The sequence below is a fragment of the Martes martes genome (genome assembly GCF_963455335.1).
Source record: "Martes martes genome assembly, chromosome: 4".
Lineage (NCBI taxonomy): Eukaryota > Metazoa > Chordata > Mammalia > Carnivora > Mustelidae > Martes > Martes martes.
The window spans coordinates 143,830,437-143,848,393 of record NC_137891.1 but is presented as its reverse complement, the minus strand read 5'-3'; the positions used below and the strand labels follow the sequence as shown (position 1 = coordinate 143,848,393).

Here is a 17,957-nt window from a genome sequence, read left to right as displayed (position 1 = left end):
TTAATAACACAGAAACTGTTTAAACTACGCTCACAGAACCATGACCCTGCCCTACATCATGTCATAGCATTTCACAGATAGCTGTTTTTTCCCCTTTTTTCTTCCCTGTGACCCCCTTTTCTTCCTCCTTCTCTCTAAGGAAGTCCAGATGGGCCCGGTACATTCTTAACACACTGGGTCGCCTCTGCCAAGGGTTAAAATCAGGTCTGTTTCCCAGGCAGATGATCTGTTCATAACAAAAGCTGCCTCCTGGCCCTGGGCCACAGCCAAACACTGTTCCTCTCAGGCCCTCCTTTCATTTGTTTCAGATTGTTCCGCAGTGTTTACATATCTTACTTATTAGCATGGTCTTTTATAGAGTATAAGCTGAGGGCAAACCCTCCAGGATCCGCTTTCCCTCTCAGTGCCCTTTCTTCCTTTAGTCTCCTTACCTCTGTGGACCATTTCTTTTTCACAGGGACTCGTTCAAATAGGGAAGCAATTTTTAAATCTTTCCTTTTTTTTTCTTTAACGTTAGAGTCACTTAGCATTCTCAAAGAACTGCTGTTGAGTATGGAGAAGAGGGAAGAGATACCCCTGGAATGTGTGATTTTTTTTTTTTTCCTCCTCTCTCTCTCTCCCCCTCCCTCTTGACCTAGGAAAATCCCGTCATGTCCATTGACTTTTCAGGGGACATCTTCCCCTCAGGGTACAAGGGGCACTGGGCTGGCCCCAGACTAGATGTTGAAGATGGTGCTCTCTGCTCTGTCCTTGCCTCGCCTGTTTATAGCCTTTTTTCTCTTAAAAAAAAAAAAAAAAAAGGAGTCTCAGGAAGCCTGTGGAGTCTCGAGTCAGATACGTGTCTAAGAGCTCATCGTGCCCTCTTGGTGAGCCTGGGAACTCTCCTCATGTCTCTGAAACTCAGTTGCCATCGAAGCTGGGGACGTGGGCTTGCTCAGCATCTCAGGTGGGCGAAGTGGAGGTAACAGTGCCCCGTGTGGGCACTATAGAAGCTCCATCCAGGCGCTCTGCGAATCCGGGACGGATTCTGAGGCCTGGCCCAGCGGCAGCAGGAAGGGGCTCCGGCTCGCTGTCTGACGTGGACATTCTGGCCCATGTGCCCCTTCTGTGCTGTCCCTGGTGACCTCTTGGGTAACCGAAGTACGTGGGCTTCCCACCCTCTCTCTCCGTCTTTCTCCTGACCTCCTCCCATCTAACCGTCATGATTTCTTAATGCTCTTGCAACCTGCTTTGTCATAGAGAAGATGGGAGGGATGAAGTGCTTCACCCTAATTACTACTCGGTAAACACTGGTCAGTTTCTGGTACTTTTGCAGTCCTTCACCGGGGAATGACACAGGTGTGTATGCAGAGTTTTTAGTTCTCTTTGCCTGGCCCCTTTAGCCTTCTTGTCATGTTTTAGGCCACAAGTACAGGGAGAGTTCTGAAGATCGGGATCCGTCAGGTCCAGACTTGTATGGACGTGTCCCAGATTCCCCGAGCTAAGCCCGAGAAGAGAGGAGGAGGTTCTTTTGGAGCGCGCTTCTAAAAGGCAGTGATTGATGAGTATGCCTAGCAATTCTGACTTTTTTCAAATGAGGCCCCAATATAATTCCGCCAGGTTCTCTTTGCCTTTATTCCATACTCTGTTAACAGGGTATGTCTCAGTTGTATTTGTTCCCACTCGTAGATCTTCCGAATAGAAATTAATTCATCTGAATGATCCTGTTGATTCCTATCTCGCTCTTCTCCAGAGCCGATACAAACCCTGTACCCTACTTCGAAATTCTAGTCAAGATGGTGTCAGATCTTACTTTTGAAAATTAAATGCCTCCCTGTAATCTGCTCCATAAATAAGAAGTGCAGCTTGGCCAGTATAAGGGTGATGATATTAGGACAGGCTCCATTTCCCTGGGTCACTGAATGTACCAGGCACTGTACCAAGGCCTATAATAGACTATGCCACATTTAATCTTTACAAGTCTATAAAAGAGGTCCTATCTGCCCCATTTTTCAGATGAACACCCCGAGGACCAATGACATACAGCAACTTAGGACTAAACATGGAGAGTCAGACCAGTCTCTCAATCTGTGGTCAGATTTATGAGACAATATCTGGGACTAGACACTGGTATCAAAGCAAAAAGTCGTAACAAGGGAAGCTCAGAAGCCAGTCAGGAGCCAAGCAGGAGGAGAAAGTGTCCGCAATTCAGCGGTCAGAAATCAGGGGCTATCTGGGAGAGGTGCTGTGGGTTGGGTGGCATGCGCTTGTTACAGGGAAAAGGCTGTGTCATCCTTGCCTGCACCTGCTTATCAGCCTTGTCTCTAAGGCCGCCTGAGACATCTTTTTAACTGAAGTCTATAAGGAAGAGCTGCTTTCCCTAACAGCTGGCTCAGAATCAAAGGAGGACATCGGTTGGGTCATATTTGAGAAGCACTCAGTTAGTCCTCTGCTCATTCCTGGGGTTGTGGCAGAAATAGAAGACACGGTTCTGACACCAAGAGTCCGGGTCACTATGTGACATTGAAACAGAGCTAAGAGTCCATCTGGTGATGAGCACACAGAAAGGGTGCCCTCTCTCCTCTCTCTCGCTGCCTCCCCTTCCCCCACCCACGCCACCAGTCCCTCCTCCCTGACTCATGGGATCCACAGAAGAGACCAGGAACTGTTAACCCACCACAGATTGTTTAGGCTGTGAAAAAGATGCGAGCTATGATTTTTACGTCTTTGGGGTCCCACAGCTCTTGGAGTTTTCCAGCTGGTCTGAGCTCCCTGGAGCCAGTAAGTCATCTGTACAGAGGAGGCCAAGGGTGGCTTCTTATCTGCAAGGGAGAGAAAATTGGGGGAGATCTTAGGCAGCCCTCAAAGTTTTCTTGGCTCCTCAGTCTCTTGCAACTTTGGGTGTGTTTTAAGTGTATGCGAATGAGAAGCATATGGATTAAGTTTCTATTGTGATCACATACGGATTTCAAAATGATGAAGAATAAGGAATTCGGGGTTTAGCGAGTCCAAAATAGTTGGCAAATAACTCAGGACATTGCAAGCAGCATTTGGCTGCCTCCCTCCATCCCAAATTTGGGGACTGTTTGGTTGGGTGACAAACCCGTTCAGTGCCCTCCCTGCCTGCCTGCTTGAACTGCTCGGCCCCAGGAGATACCTGTGGACAAGTTTCACGAGTTCCTATTGTGCTTAAACTGAAATAAGGATATTGGATTTCTAGAAAGGGCATACTCTCTACTAGAGGACTCTTAACCTTTCAGAAACCTCCAAACAGAGAACAAGAAAATTTGGCAAGCCCGAGTTTTAGGAACTATGTGCTGCTTACGGGTGATTGAACATGTGTCCTGTGCTATTGTTGCTCCGAGTATCGGTGGCATTGTTGATAATTTCAGCCGTGTGCTGCAGTGGGTGATTTAGTTTATAAAGCATTTTATATGCATCTTATATACTAAATACACATTACATGCACTTTATAGATACAGGTATGTATATGAACACATATAACATGTGTTGTGACAGCCTACAGTATAGAAGTACAGAGGGTAAAGGAAGATGTAAGAAGAAAGAACTCAGCCAGTCAGGGTTTAGAGAAGCTTCCTAGAGTAGATAATATTGAGCTAAATCCTATAAAAGGACATGGAAGACTTAGTCAGGGGAAGGTCAAAAGGAATGCCTTTTAGACAGAAAGAGGAGCATTTATCAAGACATAGAGATGAGAAAGAAAATGGCACAGTTGGGGGAATTTCTAGGCTGTGATGGGCTGGTTGGAGTAAAAATGACTGGGACTGTGAGGAAATGGTACCATGTGTGATAAGGTAAGACAGAGAGATAAAAGCCAGGTCAGAAAGGTCTCATATGCCATGGGGAACTCCTAAAGCATGTAACAGAGTGATACAATTATAATTAGGTTTGTGTGTTAGAAGGATCATTGTATTGGAGGTAAGGAAGTTGAATTCTCTGAGCAGGGTTTTTGGGGGTGCAGGAGAAGGGCAGTATTTGAGACAGAAACCAGCTTAATTATTACTAATCCAAGCAATCCACTAATCCAAGCAAGAGATGATAAAGGACTAGAGTAATGTAGCAATGGGAAGAAACAAGCTTTGTTTAAAAAATAGAGTTGACAGTATATAAGGCCTAATGTGGGGCAGAGGAGAAAGATGACTGCATCGTAAGGTTAAGAATGGTATCCTAGGGGCGCCTGGGTGGCTCCGTGGGTTAAAGCCTCTGCCTTCGGCTCAGGTCATGATCCCAGGGTCCTGGGATCGAGGCCCACATCAGGCTTTCTGCTCAGCAGGGAGCCTGCTTCCCCCACCCCACTCTCTGCCTGCCTCTCTGCCTACTTGTGATCTCTGTCTGTCAAATAAATAAATTAAAAATCTTAAAAAAAAAAAAAATGGTATCCTAGTGGTTGGGTAGATGGGAAGACAGGGACCCCAGCACAAGAGTAGCCCTGGGAGGAAGGATAGAGAGTTCTGTTTTGGACACATTGATTAGACATTGAGGTCAGGTGTCCAATATGGCACTCAACAGCAAGGCCTGAGTTTGGGAGAACAGTTTGGGACTCAACAGCATAAAAATTGTCATTGTATCCATGGGAGTGGATGGTCTGACCCCATGAGATGTGGAGAATGACAAGCACGGATGAGTGAGTCCAGGAGGGAAGAGGAAGGAAAGCCTCCCAAAGGGACAGAACTAAGAAGGGGTAGAGCCTGGACCTGAACCCAGGACTTGGGACTCCAGATCCTTCCACTGTCCCAAAAGGGAATAGAGTTAAACCATCTGTTATTTCACATTTCTTGAGAGCATATTATGTCCTAAGATTTTTATACACATTATACCACTTGGGACTCACATAGAACTCTGTGGGAGGTGAGATTATCCCATTTATAGATGAGGAAACCGAGTCTCAGACAAATTCAGAGGCACATGGCTAATAAACAGCCTGGTCAGAATTGAAACTCAGGTTTTTCTAACTCCAAGGTCTGTGCTCACATTACTAAGTCACGTTCACTGTCTTTGAGATAAGAGGTATCTCCTCACTATTTCGTAGGAGAGGCAAACAACTCATTACAATTTCATCTGAGAAGTACAGAACTCAAGGTCAAGACTAAGAGCCCCATTCAAAAACCACATTCTCTGTGCTCTTTTTTGTACTGTGTAGTGAGTTGGGAGTTGGCTGGAATGTGTATAAATGGTTTTTTTCTAGTAAGACGATAGCGCAGTCCATTTGGAGGGAGAGATGAGCCACCACGGAAATACTCAGTCCCACACATGCCTGCGGCTACCCTCTGAAATTCCCAACCTGGCTGGAGGCACTCAAAACAAAACCTCCTATTCCCTCCCAGGACCACTGGCGCCTGGAGCCTGCCTGCTGCCCCTGCCAGAGGTTTAGACCAACCTCCGGGTGATGGGGTGGGGGCAAGGCAGAATGGAAATTGCTGGAGTGGCTCCCTGCTCAGAGCCCAGTCATCTCTCCCAGCAAGAGGTGTGAGCAGGCACTGCAGGGAAACTCAGCTGACAAGAGCATAGCCTTCGATGAAGTGTAGCCAGTGGCATCCACTCATGGAGCCAGCCTGAGCACAGACATGAAGAGGCAGGGACAAATGGAGAGAGGCTTCTAATCCCTGCTCGACTGTCTCTCATCCTTGTGATCCTGGGTAGTTGGCCTACCCTCCTCATGCCTTTGTCTTCAGCTATCACATGGGCTGTGCTTGTTGGACTCCACGTCCTATCTAGGGTAATTGCATGTTTCAATACAAATATAAACTTAGAGATCACTTCATACCTGAGTTCCCCCCAGCCCATTGTGTACCTTAACTTCTTCTAGCTTGCAAACCTTGGGAGGATACATGCCTCTGATGCCCATCTTTCTGTATCTCTTCATGTTTGAAGCCATAGTTTAAACTCCGTGTGTATCCAAGAAATATTTGCTGAGTATTTGCTCAGTGAATGTCAGATATTATGGGTAGTAACCATTAAATATATTAGATACATGGCGTCGATCATCAAGAAAAGCCCCTGGTACTCCCGGACGCAGTCACAAGGGTAGCTGCGCAAAGTTGATACTTTGAGAAGCCCCAAGAGCCCACCGTTGGGATCCCCTGAGCCACGGGGCAGAGTCTGTGTTGAAATAGCCTGCCGGAGAATTCTGATTGGCCAGCTGGAGAGGAATGACTCAGCTTCATGGAATCTTAGATAATCTCGAAGACAAAGGAGATACTAAACATTCTCGTCCAACCTGTTTATTTTATAGATGAGGAAAGTAGAATCTGCAGAGGGAAATAAGTTCATAGCCTGGATCTTGTTTGGATCTGAACTTACTCCTGTTTTCTATACTAGCCATCTGACCTCCTCCATTAGATTTCCTCGTTTGAGGGGTCAGTATAATAATAGGACTTACCTCACTGGGTTGTCATGAGTATTAAATGCTAGAATGTCTGTAAAGAGCCTAAGAAAGTATTTGGCATGTTGTAAGCCTGCAGTAATTGTTAGCAACTACTCTTTTATTATTTCTTATTGTTACCCTTATTTCTGTATGATTATTTCTTACTATCATTGCCTGACTTAGAAGGTGGCTTCACTGAAACTCTTTACCTTTTTAAAAACCATGGCTTTTTTTAAAAATTGAATTTTTGACCAGCAGTAGGGTGTATTTGTGCAAAAATATACCTATCCTTCAAACCTTATGACCTTTATGTTAAACTAGAATTCAGAACTTTATGTTTTCATGAAAACCAAAATGAGTGTGAGCTTCATGAGTGTGAGCCCAGCCTGGAAACAGTTGTTTCCACCCGGACTGCCTTCCTTCTTGACTTGAGGAAACACTTACTTCTGCTTCAGGGCCTAGCTCACACAGCTTGCACGTGACCACCTCTGGAAAGTGCCTGCAGCTTGGGTTTCTACCACGCTTGCCCTCCCCAACCTGACCGTAGTACTTTACACACTTTTTTGTAATTTATACATTTCCACTGCTTGTCAGACCCCTAGTTAGACGAGGAGCTCTTTGAGGAAACGGGCCATGCCTTCATTATTAGTAATTATCATTGTTATTATTATTTTACTTTATCATTTTTATAGCCTTGATCCTGATCTCAGTGCCTGGCATATAGTGAGCAACCGAATGTTTTGTTTTATTGCAGGTTTCTATAATTTTATTTATATCACACATAATTAAAGAATATAGCAAAAGTCTACATGGTGCTTCAAACCCTACCAAATTGAATACTCATGTGCCACCACCCATGAGAAAGAGTATTATGGAGGAGAATATTTCTAGTACCTTTTAAGTATGAAGGTTTAACCTTACAATTCAACAAATGTTAACTAGTTTCTTGTATTTTGCTTAATGTTCTAGCTCTTAGAAGTAGTTTTGAATTTGAATCTTGATTTGGACATACTCCATCATGTGGAGCATAATATCCTCCCACATTTATATCATCTGAAAATGTGATAAGATTTACTTCTGAATCATGTCTACTTCATTGTCAAGAATATTCACTAAATCAGATCACGGGCAAATCTGGAGACCTTCTTACCAGGTCATAATTATTTTTGACTGTGGTCATTCAACTCTGTCCCCTGACTGTTCCATCATAAGCTTCATTTCAAGGAAAACCAATGTGTGTTTGGTATTAAACATATAATTCACTGTTTGTAGTTGATGGCTTATTCTGTCTTCACCAAAGTCCTCCAACGTTTGTATCGATCCTCCTTTTTTTGAACTGAGGGAACTGAGGCCCAGAAAGATGAGGTTGTGTGAGATCACCTGGCTAGAATACAGCAGGCTGGAATAGAATCAAGAGCGGTCTTAGACTCAACCCACGCTCGCTCCTCTGCCCTTCATAAGCCTGTTGGGGAAAATTTTTCAAAAGCTTTTTAGAAATGCAGATTCCCTGACTTGTCATCAAGGCCAGAAGGTTTGTTCCATTTGAATGAGTCTGTGTTGGCTATGTGATGGCCTTTGCTTTCTGCCCTTGGGAGCCTAAGAAGGATTCAAAGAAGCAATGGTAGCCTAAAAATAAGACCATACTTTGGCAGAGACAAATTTAGAACCTGCAGAGTGTGGTGCCTGGCTGCTTTGCATTTTTATAACCTTGGACATGGAGTTAAACTCTCTCTGCTTTAGTTTACACATCTATTCAATAGAAATCGTGATGAAATCTTCCCTCAGGGATTATATGAGGGTTACGTGGTTTAATTCCTATAATATGCTTGGAAGGAGGCCTTTAGTAAGTACCCAGTCAATCTTGACTCTTGTTGTTGCCAATAGCACTACTATGACTAGGAAATCAACATCCTCTACAGACAGTTGTTATCAGTGGAGTAAAATGAACTCCTTTCTTTGGGTAACAGAACAGCCTCCAGGCCAAGATAGCCATCGGCATGAGAAAGAGCTTTCACAAAAATATCTTTAAATGTTTAGGTTTATTGCAAAGAATTAAAGCATGCAGCAATATACAAATGTGCTCCTCTCTCTCTCTCTCTCTCTCTCTCTCTCCCTGTCAAAATAAACTATTACTTGTTTTCTCCAAGAGCACAGGGTTTAGAAGCAATTGGAAACACTCTGGGAAACATATTTCTGTGTGTTGGTTTCCTTGCTTTACTCAGATGTCTGATCAGAAGCATGTGCCATTGCAAAGGAGTGAGCACAAACAGGAGTCAGCTCAAAACCTCTCCCCGGACAGAGCCAGGCAGAGCCTTCACCTGACATCTCTGAGCAGCATACCCTCATCTTCCAATGAAGCTCTGCCCTGGCTGGCTCAGCAACAAACTTAAAGAAATTGTGAGATGGGGTGGAGGTAGGGGGTGATGCGTGACCTTCCAAAGCAATTTATGTGTACGAGTTAAAAATAAAACATATCATACGATTTGAGGGCAACAGCTGCCTGGGTTCAAATTCTGCCTTGGGTGGTTACTGTGTGACTGTGGAGGTCTTATACAACAAGCTCTCTGAGACTAATCTATGAACTGGGGCCAAGAGTTCTGGAAGGGAAGGGGTGCAGGGCATTGACATGAGGTGATTTGACTTTGGTGGTTATCCATCTACCTGTTCAAACACTGGGTCCTAAGTGGTTGTGAACATGAGCCATCTAATCCACCCCAAAGCCACTCTGGGATGAGTAGTGTCTAGGCCCGGCATATGATCAATTTTTATGGGCAAAGACAAAGTGACAAAAACAAAGACCATTTAGTATGTGCTCCTTCTGGCTAGAATAGTCTTCGTATCATATACACCTACACAAACACATACTTACACACAATCATAGGTATATTCACACACACACCCTCACACCTACTGAGTAACTTTGGTCTGTGGTTTACATCTTAATTCAGATATTGCCTCCTGAAAAAGGCCTTCCAAGACCCCGGGACTAAATTAGGTACCTCACTTATTTGCCCTTATAGTACCTTTTGATTTTCATTCATTTATTTATCACAGTTTATAATTACACATGTGTGCAAGGATCTGATTAATATCTATCTGGGGTATCCAAAGATTTGTCCTGTTTGCCCAGGACTGCAGGGTTTTCTAGGACATAAGACCTTGAGTGCTAAACCTAGGTGATTCCTGGCCAATCTTGAAGGACGGGCCACTCTCATCTGACCCCATCTCAAGACAGAATGGTTCATGAGGACAGGGACCATGCTGCTTTGTTTCACATTCATTGCCATGGCCTGGCGCCAGCTTGTACCACCAAGGGAATTCAGGAAATACCTATTCAACCAACCACAAAAAGAATGAATATGGCGTTTTAAGCCAAACTGTCTTTTCTTGTGTAAAAGTATTTCTTTTTTCCCTGACATTCTTCCTATTTTAGGGGTTAAATGTCCCTTTTTATAAATTATATTATTTCACAAGATTTAAAGTTGACAATGTTGTGTAGTTCCCTTGCCTTCCCTCACTTTCTTCATATCTGAGGGTTGGAAATCCTACTGATTTGAAGACTCACAAGTTTAGTAAAAAGGGAACTGGAATAGTGTGGGTGAAGACATTTAAAGAAAGCTTGTTCCTGTGTCAAAATGCTGGACTACAAATTTCATGAGGACAGAAATCATGAATATTCAGTTCAATTCAGTATCCCCAGGATGTGACATAGTACCAAATACATAATAAGGACTGAATAAATATTTGTAGGATAAATGAATGAATAGATTTGCTACCTGTCTAGAAGACGTGTGGGAGTAGACCTAGTATGCTTCACTCCCTTCTCTTCCCCACCCTTGAACTACACCCCTCCACAATGAGAAATACACATCCCTGCTAGATGGATGTGAAGCATGTACCATTTCAGATGAGGGAACACATGGTCCATCCTTGTTTGTCCTGGTTCATGTCTTGGTGTATTCTCCTAACACCTGAAAGAACTTCTGTGGAACACAGTATCTTGAATCCTAAGAGAATCTCTCCCTCACTTACATGGCTTTGTTCAAGCCATTCCCTTGACCTAGTATGCATGCCTGGTCTATGTCCTATTCTCTGAGACCGTTCATGCCTTGCATGCTCTGTCCCTCCATAACATTCTGTGTTTTCTCTTTATCATCCTGTGGACCACACAGTATCCTATTTGTCTGCTTACTTGTAGAGCTCCCCTCTCGATAGGTAGCTTCTTGAAGACGGGAACTCTGTCTGATTCATCTCTGTATCTTCAGCACCCAAGTAAGGGAGATAGCATGCTGTTAGTTGTGACTAGTGAGTGTTCGTGAAGGAAGGGAATGTATCAGTTATCTCTCGCCATGGAAATGCTAGGTGACAAACACACAGTCTTCGGTGATGTAAAACAAGTCATGTATTTTTGTTCACAGGTCTACCAGTTGACTGGGTGATTCTGGTGATCTGGGCTTGTTAGTGTTGGTTGACTAGGATGATTTGCTGATCTTGTTTGAGCTGTCTCTTATATGGGAAACATCACTTGCTTGTCCTTCCATCCAACAGGCTACTCTGGGCTCTTCTGGCAAAGGTAGAGAACCAAGAGGGAGAATAGAAGCATACAGTCCTCTTGAGGCCTAAGCCTGGAAAACTGGTGCAGTGTCACTTCCATCTCATTCTGTTGGCCCAAACAAGTCACAAGGTTGACCCAGATTCAAGGGATGGGGACTCCGCCATCAATGAGAGGAGCTACCAAGTTGCCTTGCAAAGGAGTTGGATACATGGAGGGTAGAGATTGGGGACCATTTTTTCAATGAGTCTGCCACAGAGAGGGAGCCAACAAGGAAGTCTCTCATCAGTTTCTTTCCAAAATGATCTCTTTTGCTACCCTGGCCTCTAAATATATTTATCAGGAAGGCTTCCAGAGATGAAACCATGCCCTTCCTTTGGAAGGAATGACTTTCTTACCAAAGAAGGTTTTTTTGTTTTTTTGTTTTTTTGTTTTAAAGATTATTTATTTATTTATTTGACAGACAGAGATTACAAGTAGGCAGAGAGGCAGGCAGAGAGAGAGGAGGAAGTAGGCTCCCTGCTGAGCAGAGAGCCCGATGCGGGGCTCGATCCCAGGACTCTGGGATCATGACCTGAGCCAAAGGCAGAGGCTTTAACCCACTGAGCCACCCAGGCACCCCCAAAGAAGGTATTTAATGGGAAGTTGAATTTCACGGTCATAGAAACATCAGATAGGAGGTGGTTAAGGCTTCTTTCTAGCCCTGAGCATCAGTTATTTTCATCTGCTTTGCCTCTTTCTTTTCAGATCAGCAAAGATCCAATTTTTGTACCGGGTGTCTGGGGCCCTTATTTCTCAGCCATGGTCCCTGGGTTCTGGCTGAATGAAGGTGGTCAGAGCGTTACTGGAAAACTGGTAAGTTGACACTTTCTCAGTATGGTCTAAATGTTTTTATAGTCTTGACCAGCCCATTTTGTCACGTTACCCATATACCCAGTATCTGGAAGATTTACAGGCTCCTAAATCAGAACACTTAGCTTTGTCTTAGCATACAGCCTAACATATGGTGCATAGGCAGCATGCATTTGCCAAAGGAATAAATGTTGGTCCAGGCAATGATGACTAACCCATCTTGTCACCTATCTTTCACACAAAAATCCTTTTTTTTTTTTTCATGGCAGTGAAAGTGATATTTTACTTTGTAAAAAGGACCAACTAACTCACCAGCTGAAACCCTTTAGTGGTTCTCCATAGCCTTGGGGATATCATTCACATAGTTTTCTGGGCACGTCATACTCTCATGGTCCATCCCCGCAGTCCCACGCATGTACTTGTTACTGAGTCTAGATTACCCTACCTGCAGCTTCCCCATGACTTATGTTATTCTACTCTTCTGTGCCTTTGGATGTTTCTTTCCCTGCTCAGGAAGCTCTTTACCACTTGGATAATTTTACTTGTCCTTTAAGATACAACTCTATTTTTTTTAAGATTTTATTTATTTATTTGACAGAGAGAGATCACAAGTAGGCAGAGAGTCAGGCAGGGGAGGGGGAGCAGGCTCCCCGCTGAGCAGAGAGCCCAATGCAGGGCTCGATCTCAGGACCCTGGGATCATGGCCTGAGCCAAAGGCAGCAGCTTAGTCCACTGAGCCACCCAGGCACCCCAAGACACAACTCTATTTAGAATATTCTGTTATTCTTATTGGTTTACTAATCTGTCATTTCCAGAAAACTATGAGCTCCTTAAAGGCAAGGGCCATATCTGACATTTCTTTGCATCTAGCTCAGTGGCTGGTTCATAGAAGGTAGTTGATAAAAATTTGGTGAATTCGTGGGGTTGTCTCATAGGGAAGATGGAAGACCCATAAAAATGAGATGAGTACTGTACCAGAGGGTCAAAGCACAGAGTTGGCATAAAGCTAAAAAAAACTTTTTGCAGGGGATAAGGCATTTATGCTGAGTCTTAAAAGGTAAATAGAGACCAACCAGGCAAAGAAGGGTAGATATACTCCTCTAGGCAGGAGAACTGGTGTAGGAACAAAGATATGGGAGCGACAAATAATAAAGCATATTTGAGGTTATGGCACATAGGCTGTGACATAAACTGTTCTTAGAAGAATGACTGACAATGAAAGTTAGAGAGCTGGATAGGGACCACATCATAAGTCCCTGGAGAACATGCTAAGAAACTGATCTCTCTCTGGTAGACCAAGGGGGAGCAGTACAAGGTTGGAAGAGTACATGCTCATGTTCAGGTCTCAGGTGGACAGACTCTGGCTAGCAGCCTTGAGTAGAAGGCCTGAGGGTACAGGGCTGAAGGTGGGGAGACCGGTTTTAGTCGGTTAGTCCACAAACAGAAAGCCATGCAGGCTTGAATGAGGACCAGGGCAGTGCTTAATAAGAACTGAGGTCTGGAGATCAGCAAGCCTTGGAAGGATTCCATTGGAACGCAAGGGAAAAGGAGACCAGGGTTCAATTAGCCAATCTCACATCGTCTGTTTATGGTCTCATTCCCATACCAACTCTTCCAGATGTTCAACTGAATGATAGCTGATCAGATCCAAAGCTCACTCTGGATGCAAATCCCCATTTTTTTCCGTTTCTTGGTATATGGCTATTTTATACTTAGCTGCCTCAAATTCTCTTCCAAAGTCAGTGGAAGCATAGGTGTCTGTCTGCCTTTGAAGCCCATGTTCTGTGCCCTTGCTCTTGTGCCAGGCCATAGAGATGCATTCAATGAGCGAGACCTCCGCGGGCTCTGGTTTTGAGGAGCTCTTTATGTAGTAGGGAAGCTCGGTGTCTATAAAAGAAAGAACATCTGATTGGTCTGCAAGAACCCTATGCTAGAGACACTGAGAAGACGACACAGCCTTATGAAGGTACCAGGGGACTCGGACTTTGCATCGTCCTATTGAAATAAGTGTCATGGGTTTACCACAGCGTTTAACTTAAATATCCATTCCCTTTCTGTGACATAATAAAAGCCCATTGCTGAAATATAGCCTGTTTCAATCCTGCCTCATGGTATAATCACCCTTCACAGACCCAGACTCATAGAGAGCACAATCCAGGGGCTTTAAAAAAAAAAAAAAAAAAAAAAAAAAAAAAAAAAAAAAACACGTACAATGATCCAGTAAACCAATTCTTTGTGCAGAGTGCATTGTTCATGAAGCTGTCCATCAACAGGTTTTCAGAGACTTAGTATGCAAATTGAACATCTGTGTCAGTCTGGAAATACTTTCCCCAGTATTTGGCTCAAAGTTTGCTCTGTTGCTATGGATATAAGCCATCTTTGCCCAAACATTATGACATATCTTTGTGGATAAGAATTGGTTATGCCTGTTTCAGAATTTAAATAAAAAATGTGACCTCTTTCTGGCCATTAATAAAATCTTCGTAATAGTCTACTGTGACTTTCGAAGTCATGGGAATTGTTGGCCTTTCTCTAGGTAGTGATTTTGCACCATCACCAACCAAGCTGCCCTTGGAGCTCCACTTTGGGCAATTCTGCTTATATTTCATGGGCCATACAAGCGGGTATGATTGACCTGTGCAGTTTAGAGAGCAAAATCTTAGGAAATCCAAAAGCTAGCCTGATGGGGCAAAATCTGAATCAAGAACAGAAGAGACTGCCCAGTAAAGCAACAGTCCAGTCCAGGGGAGGCAAGCAAAGAGACAGAAACAACCTACAAAATAAAGAAATGAAATAAATATAATAATGATGATAATAATAAAAATCCTACCTTATGGAGAATGTTCTGTGAAAAGGATTTATATACATAATCTTATTAATCCTGAGTGATACTCATAATAATCCCAATGCCTCATATTTATTTTGAAGGCTTCTTTCCCAGTCTTGATGCCAAGTGCTTGGCATATACTATCTCATTTAATTCTCTCAGAATCCCTGTGAAATAGGTACAGTGATGATCTAAATACACAGATGAAGAATGCAGTCTCAGGGGAGCAAGCACAACCCAGAGAGGTCCCTGGTGCATTGTCAGTGGCCTTTTTATGTGACTCCTTTGCCGTTTGCCCTTCCTTTCCATTTACTTATTCTTGTTTGTTCCGTTGTGAAATTCCAATCTCTGGTTTTACAACACATTGTTTTCACGGAGAACACGGCGAGAGGAAGTTGCATGTTTTGTGTTCGTTGTTTCAAACACACATGTCTGAAATGCTGGGTCTGAAACTGTCCCATTATTACATTGTCCCATTATTACATTATCCACAGTATATTCTAAACACAGTCACAAATGTACCATCTGAAGCAGAAGAGAAGAGAAAGTAGAGGAAGAGGGAAGGGAAGGAGGAGAAAGAAGAGAATAAAAAAGAAGAAATTACCTAAACTCTAGATTTGGGAGGGAGGGGGGAAGAGCTATTTTGTCTCATTTTTACAATTAAAAAAAAAAAAAAAGATCTTCCATCCCAAAGTAAATTCTTCATTCCAAGTATGTGAATAGCTTGGTACTTAAAAAAAAAAAAAAAAGAAATCTCCATCTGGTTAACTTCAGGATGAAGGAAAAAAAATAGAATAGGATCTTTTCTGGCTCTGGACCTCTTGCAGTTTCATTTGACTGAGATTTGGATTCATTTTTCACTCGTTTCAAGCTTGTGCCACTGATACTCATTTCCTCTTAGAAGGGCACATGCCTCCAGCCCATGGATGATTGATTTTAGTTGCCTCAGTCGGGTACCCAGCAGGGATTGCCTCGTGCTTGTCAATACTCTCTCCAGAATAGCTGTGCGGGAAACATCCCTTTTTTGCCCAGACCTTTTCCATAGAACACCAGCCCATGCAGTCACTGCATCCAGATGCTGAAGCTGGTTTCCAGCTGGACCTTGGCCATCCCTCTCTCCAGGCACTCTCTTAAGTTGGAGTCCTTTTCATTGGGGGAGGTGTGCAGTAAGGGAGGCTAAGTCAAATTCCTAAGCTGCCTCTTATTCCAAAGCTGTGGTGGCTTTGGCTTTCTGGAATAATGGGGCTTGGGTGGGGGTTACCTTTGAATTACTTTTGTTTTTTAAGATTTTATTTATTTATTTGACAGAGAGCCCATGCAGAGGGTAGTGGCAGAGGGAGAAGGAGAAATAGGCTTCCCGCTGAGCAGGGAGCCCGATGTGGGACTTGATCCCAGGACTCATGACCTGAGCCGAAGGCAGATACTTAACCAACTGAGCCACCCAGGTGCCCCACCTTTGAATTATTTGAACCCAGAATTTAAATTTATGAACTTGAGCCCCAGGGTCACCGTGTAGCAAGATGCCATGTGTTCAGAATTTTAGCATTTGTGCATTGAGACGCCTCTCTCCTGCTTTATCCCCAGTGCCACTCAGCCTGGGACTAGCCTCAGGAAGTCCATCCGTCCCCCGCAAGTGGGTGTATGAAGAGCTTGGATTAGACACATACTGTGCATGGATGGAGATAGTGAGTTCACCTCTTTATTTGTTCATTCCTTCCACCATGTGACAGGCATGACTCTGGGCTAGGCGAGAATAGTCACATGATTCTTGTCCTCCAGTAACTTATCATCTAATGGGAAGGTTGAATACAGGCCTGATGATTACAAGTTAGCATAGCACATGAAGTAGATTGCACAACCCCCGCAGCCTCCTGAGAGGATCTGTTATGGCACAAATACTTTCAGGCCCTTTATTAAGATTTAGCGTTCTGATATGCACGGCATGTCTGTGTGGTCAGTGTTGTTGATTTAGTTTTACTAGTGCATAAATATGTTCAGAACAATGAGGTAACTTGATAAGATCTTAATAGTTTTAAGTGGGAAAGCCTTGATTCAAATCCAGGTCAGCTACCACAGTTCTCTCTAGAACTGGACCTGACTTTTGTGGAGCCACATTTTTGAGTTGTTCTTACACTTGTCTTGTACAGTCCCTGGAGAAGCAATTATTGTGAGTTAGTGTGACTTTCTTTTCAAGTACATCGAAGCAGATTCAGTTGGTAGGCTTCATAAGGCCACGAGAGAAAGGAAATGTATGTGTGTGGTATTGACAGAATGTAGGTATAGACTTAGGTGTGTCCCCAGCATTGTTCATTGGCTAATTGGAATGACTTGGTGGATACAAAGACCAGCTCTGCATTAAAAAGTGTTTCTGCTTTCCCTCCTACCCGCGCTTGCACTGTTTTTTGTTTGTTTGTTTGTTTGTTGTATACCCATCCAGGTCACTGCACAACTCCCTGATTACCTTCTTTCTTCCAATTCTTCCCTCTCTAAGCCCTATGTCTTAGTTTGGCCACTCGAACAAACTGCCATAGACAGGGGGGATGGGGGGACATATGTGCAACAGAACTTTATTCCTCACAGCTCCAGAGGCTGGAAGTCAAAGATCAAGGTAGCAGCAAGGTTGGTTCCTGGTGAGGATCCTCTTGCAGTTTGCAGAGGGCTGACTTTTCCTTGTATCTTCACATGGTGGAAGGGGAGAATTCTGGTCCCTTCCAACCCTTGTAAGAGTGTTAATCCCGTTCCTGAGGCCTCCACCCTCAGACTTACTCACCTCCCAAGGGTCCCACTTCTGAACACAGTCACCCTGGTGGTTAGGATTTCAACATACGAATTTTGAAGGAACACAAACTTTCCACAACATCCTCTTTAAGGATTGTGGTGAAAGCACATAGACGTGACCCTGTCACTCTTGATACCTCCCGAGTTATCTGTAGAATAAAAATCTAAACTCTTGCGAGAGATGCTTATTTACACGACGTTCACGGTACTGTTCTGAGAAATAGGCAGAGAATAAAATAGTTCCTCCTGCCCTTCACTCCAAATATCTGCCCCCTTCTCAAGCTTACATTCTAACAAGAGAAGACAGATCCTACAAAATAAATAAAATGAGAAAGCAGTAAAGTTTATTTTATGGTGTGAGTCATTAAAAATAAAAGAGGAAGTAAGTTTATGGGTTCAGGTGAACAGTTTGCAATTTTAAATAAGGTGGTTACTTACGGTAGGCCTTTCTGATGTGACATGCAAACATAAGAAGGGAAGGAAGCTAGCCATTTGGAAACCTAGGGGAAGGACATACCAGGCCAAGGGAAAAACCAGTGCAAAGGTCCTGAGGGAGGATGGCCTGCCTGCAGTATATTATAGGA

At 43.6% G+C, this 17,957-nt stretch overlaps 1 protein-coding gene across 4 annotated transcripts in view; it reads left to right on the top strand.

Moving 5' to 3' along the window:
• The window catches only part of FGGY (FGGY carbohydrate kinase domain containing), a 400,554-nt gene that overhangs the window by 259,354 nt on the left and 123,243 nt on the right, over positions 1-17,957 (top strand). For all 4 annotated transcript variants that reach the window (XM_080800002.1, XM_080800001.1, XM_080800003.1 and 1 more), the window contains one exon: positions 11,664-11,771. In XM_080800002.1, coding sequence (XP_080656128.1) covers positions 11,664-11,771 — 108 coding nt within the window. The remainder of the gene's footprint in view (positions 1-11,663; positions 11,772-17,957) is intronic.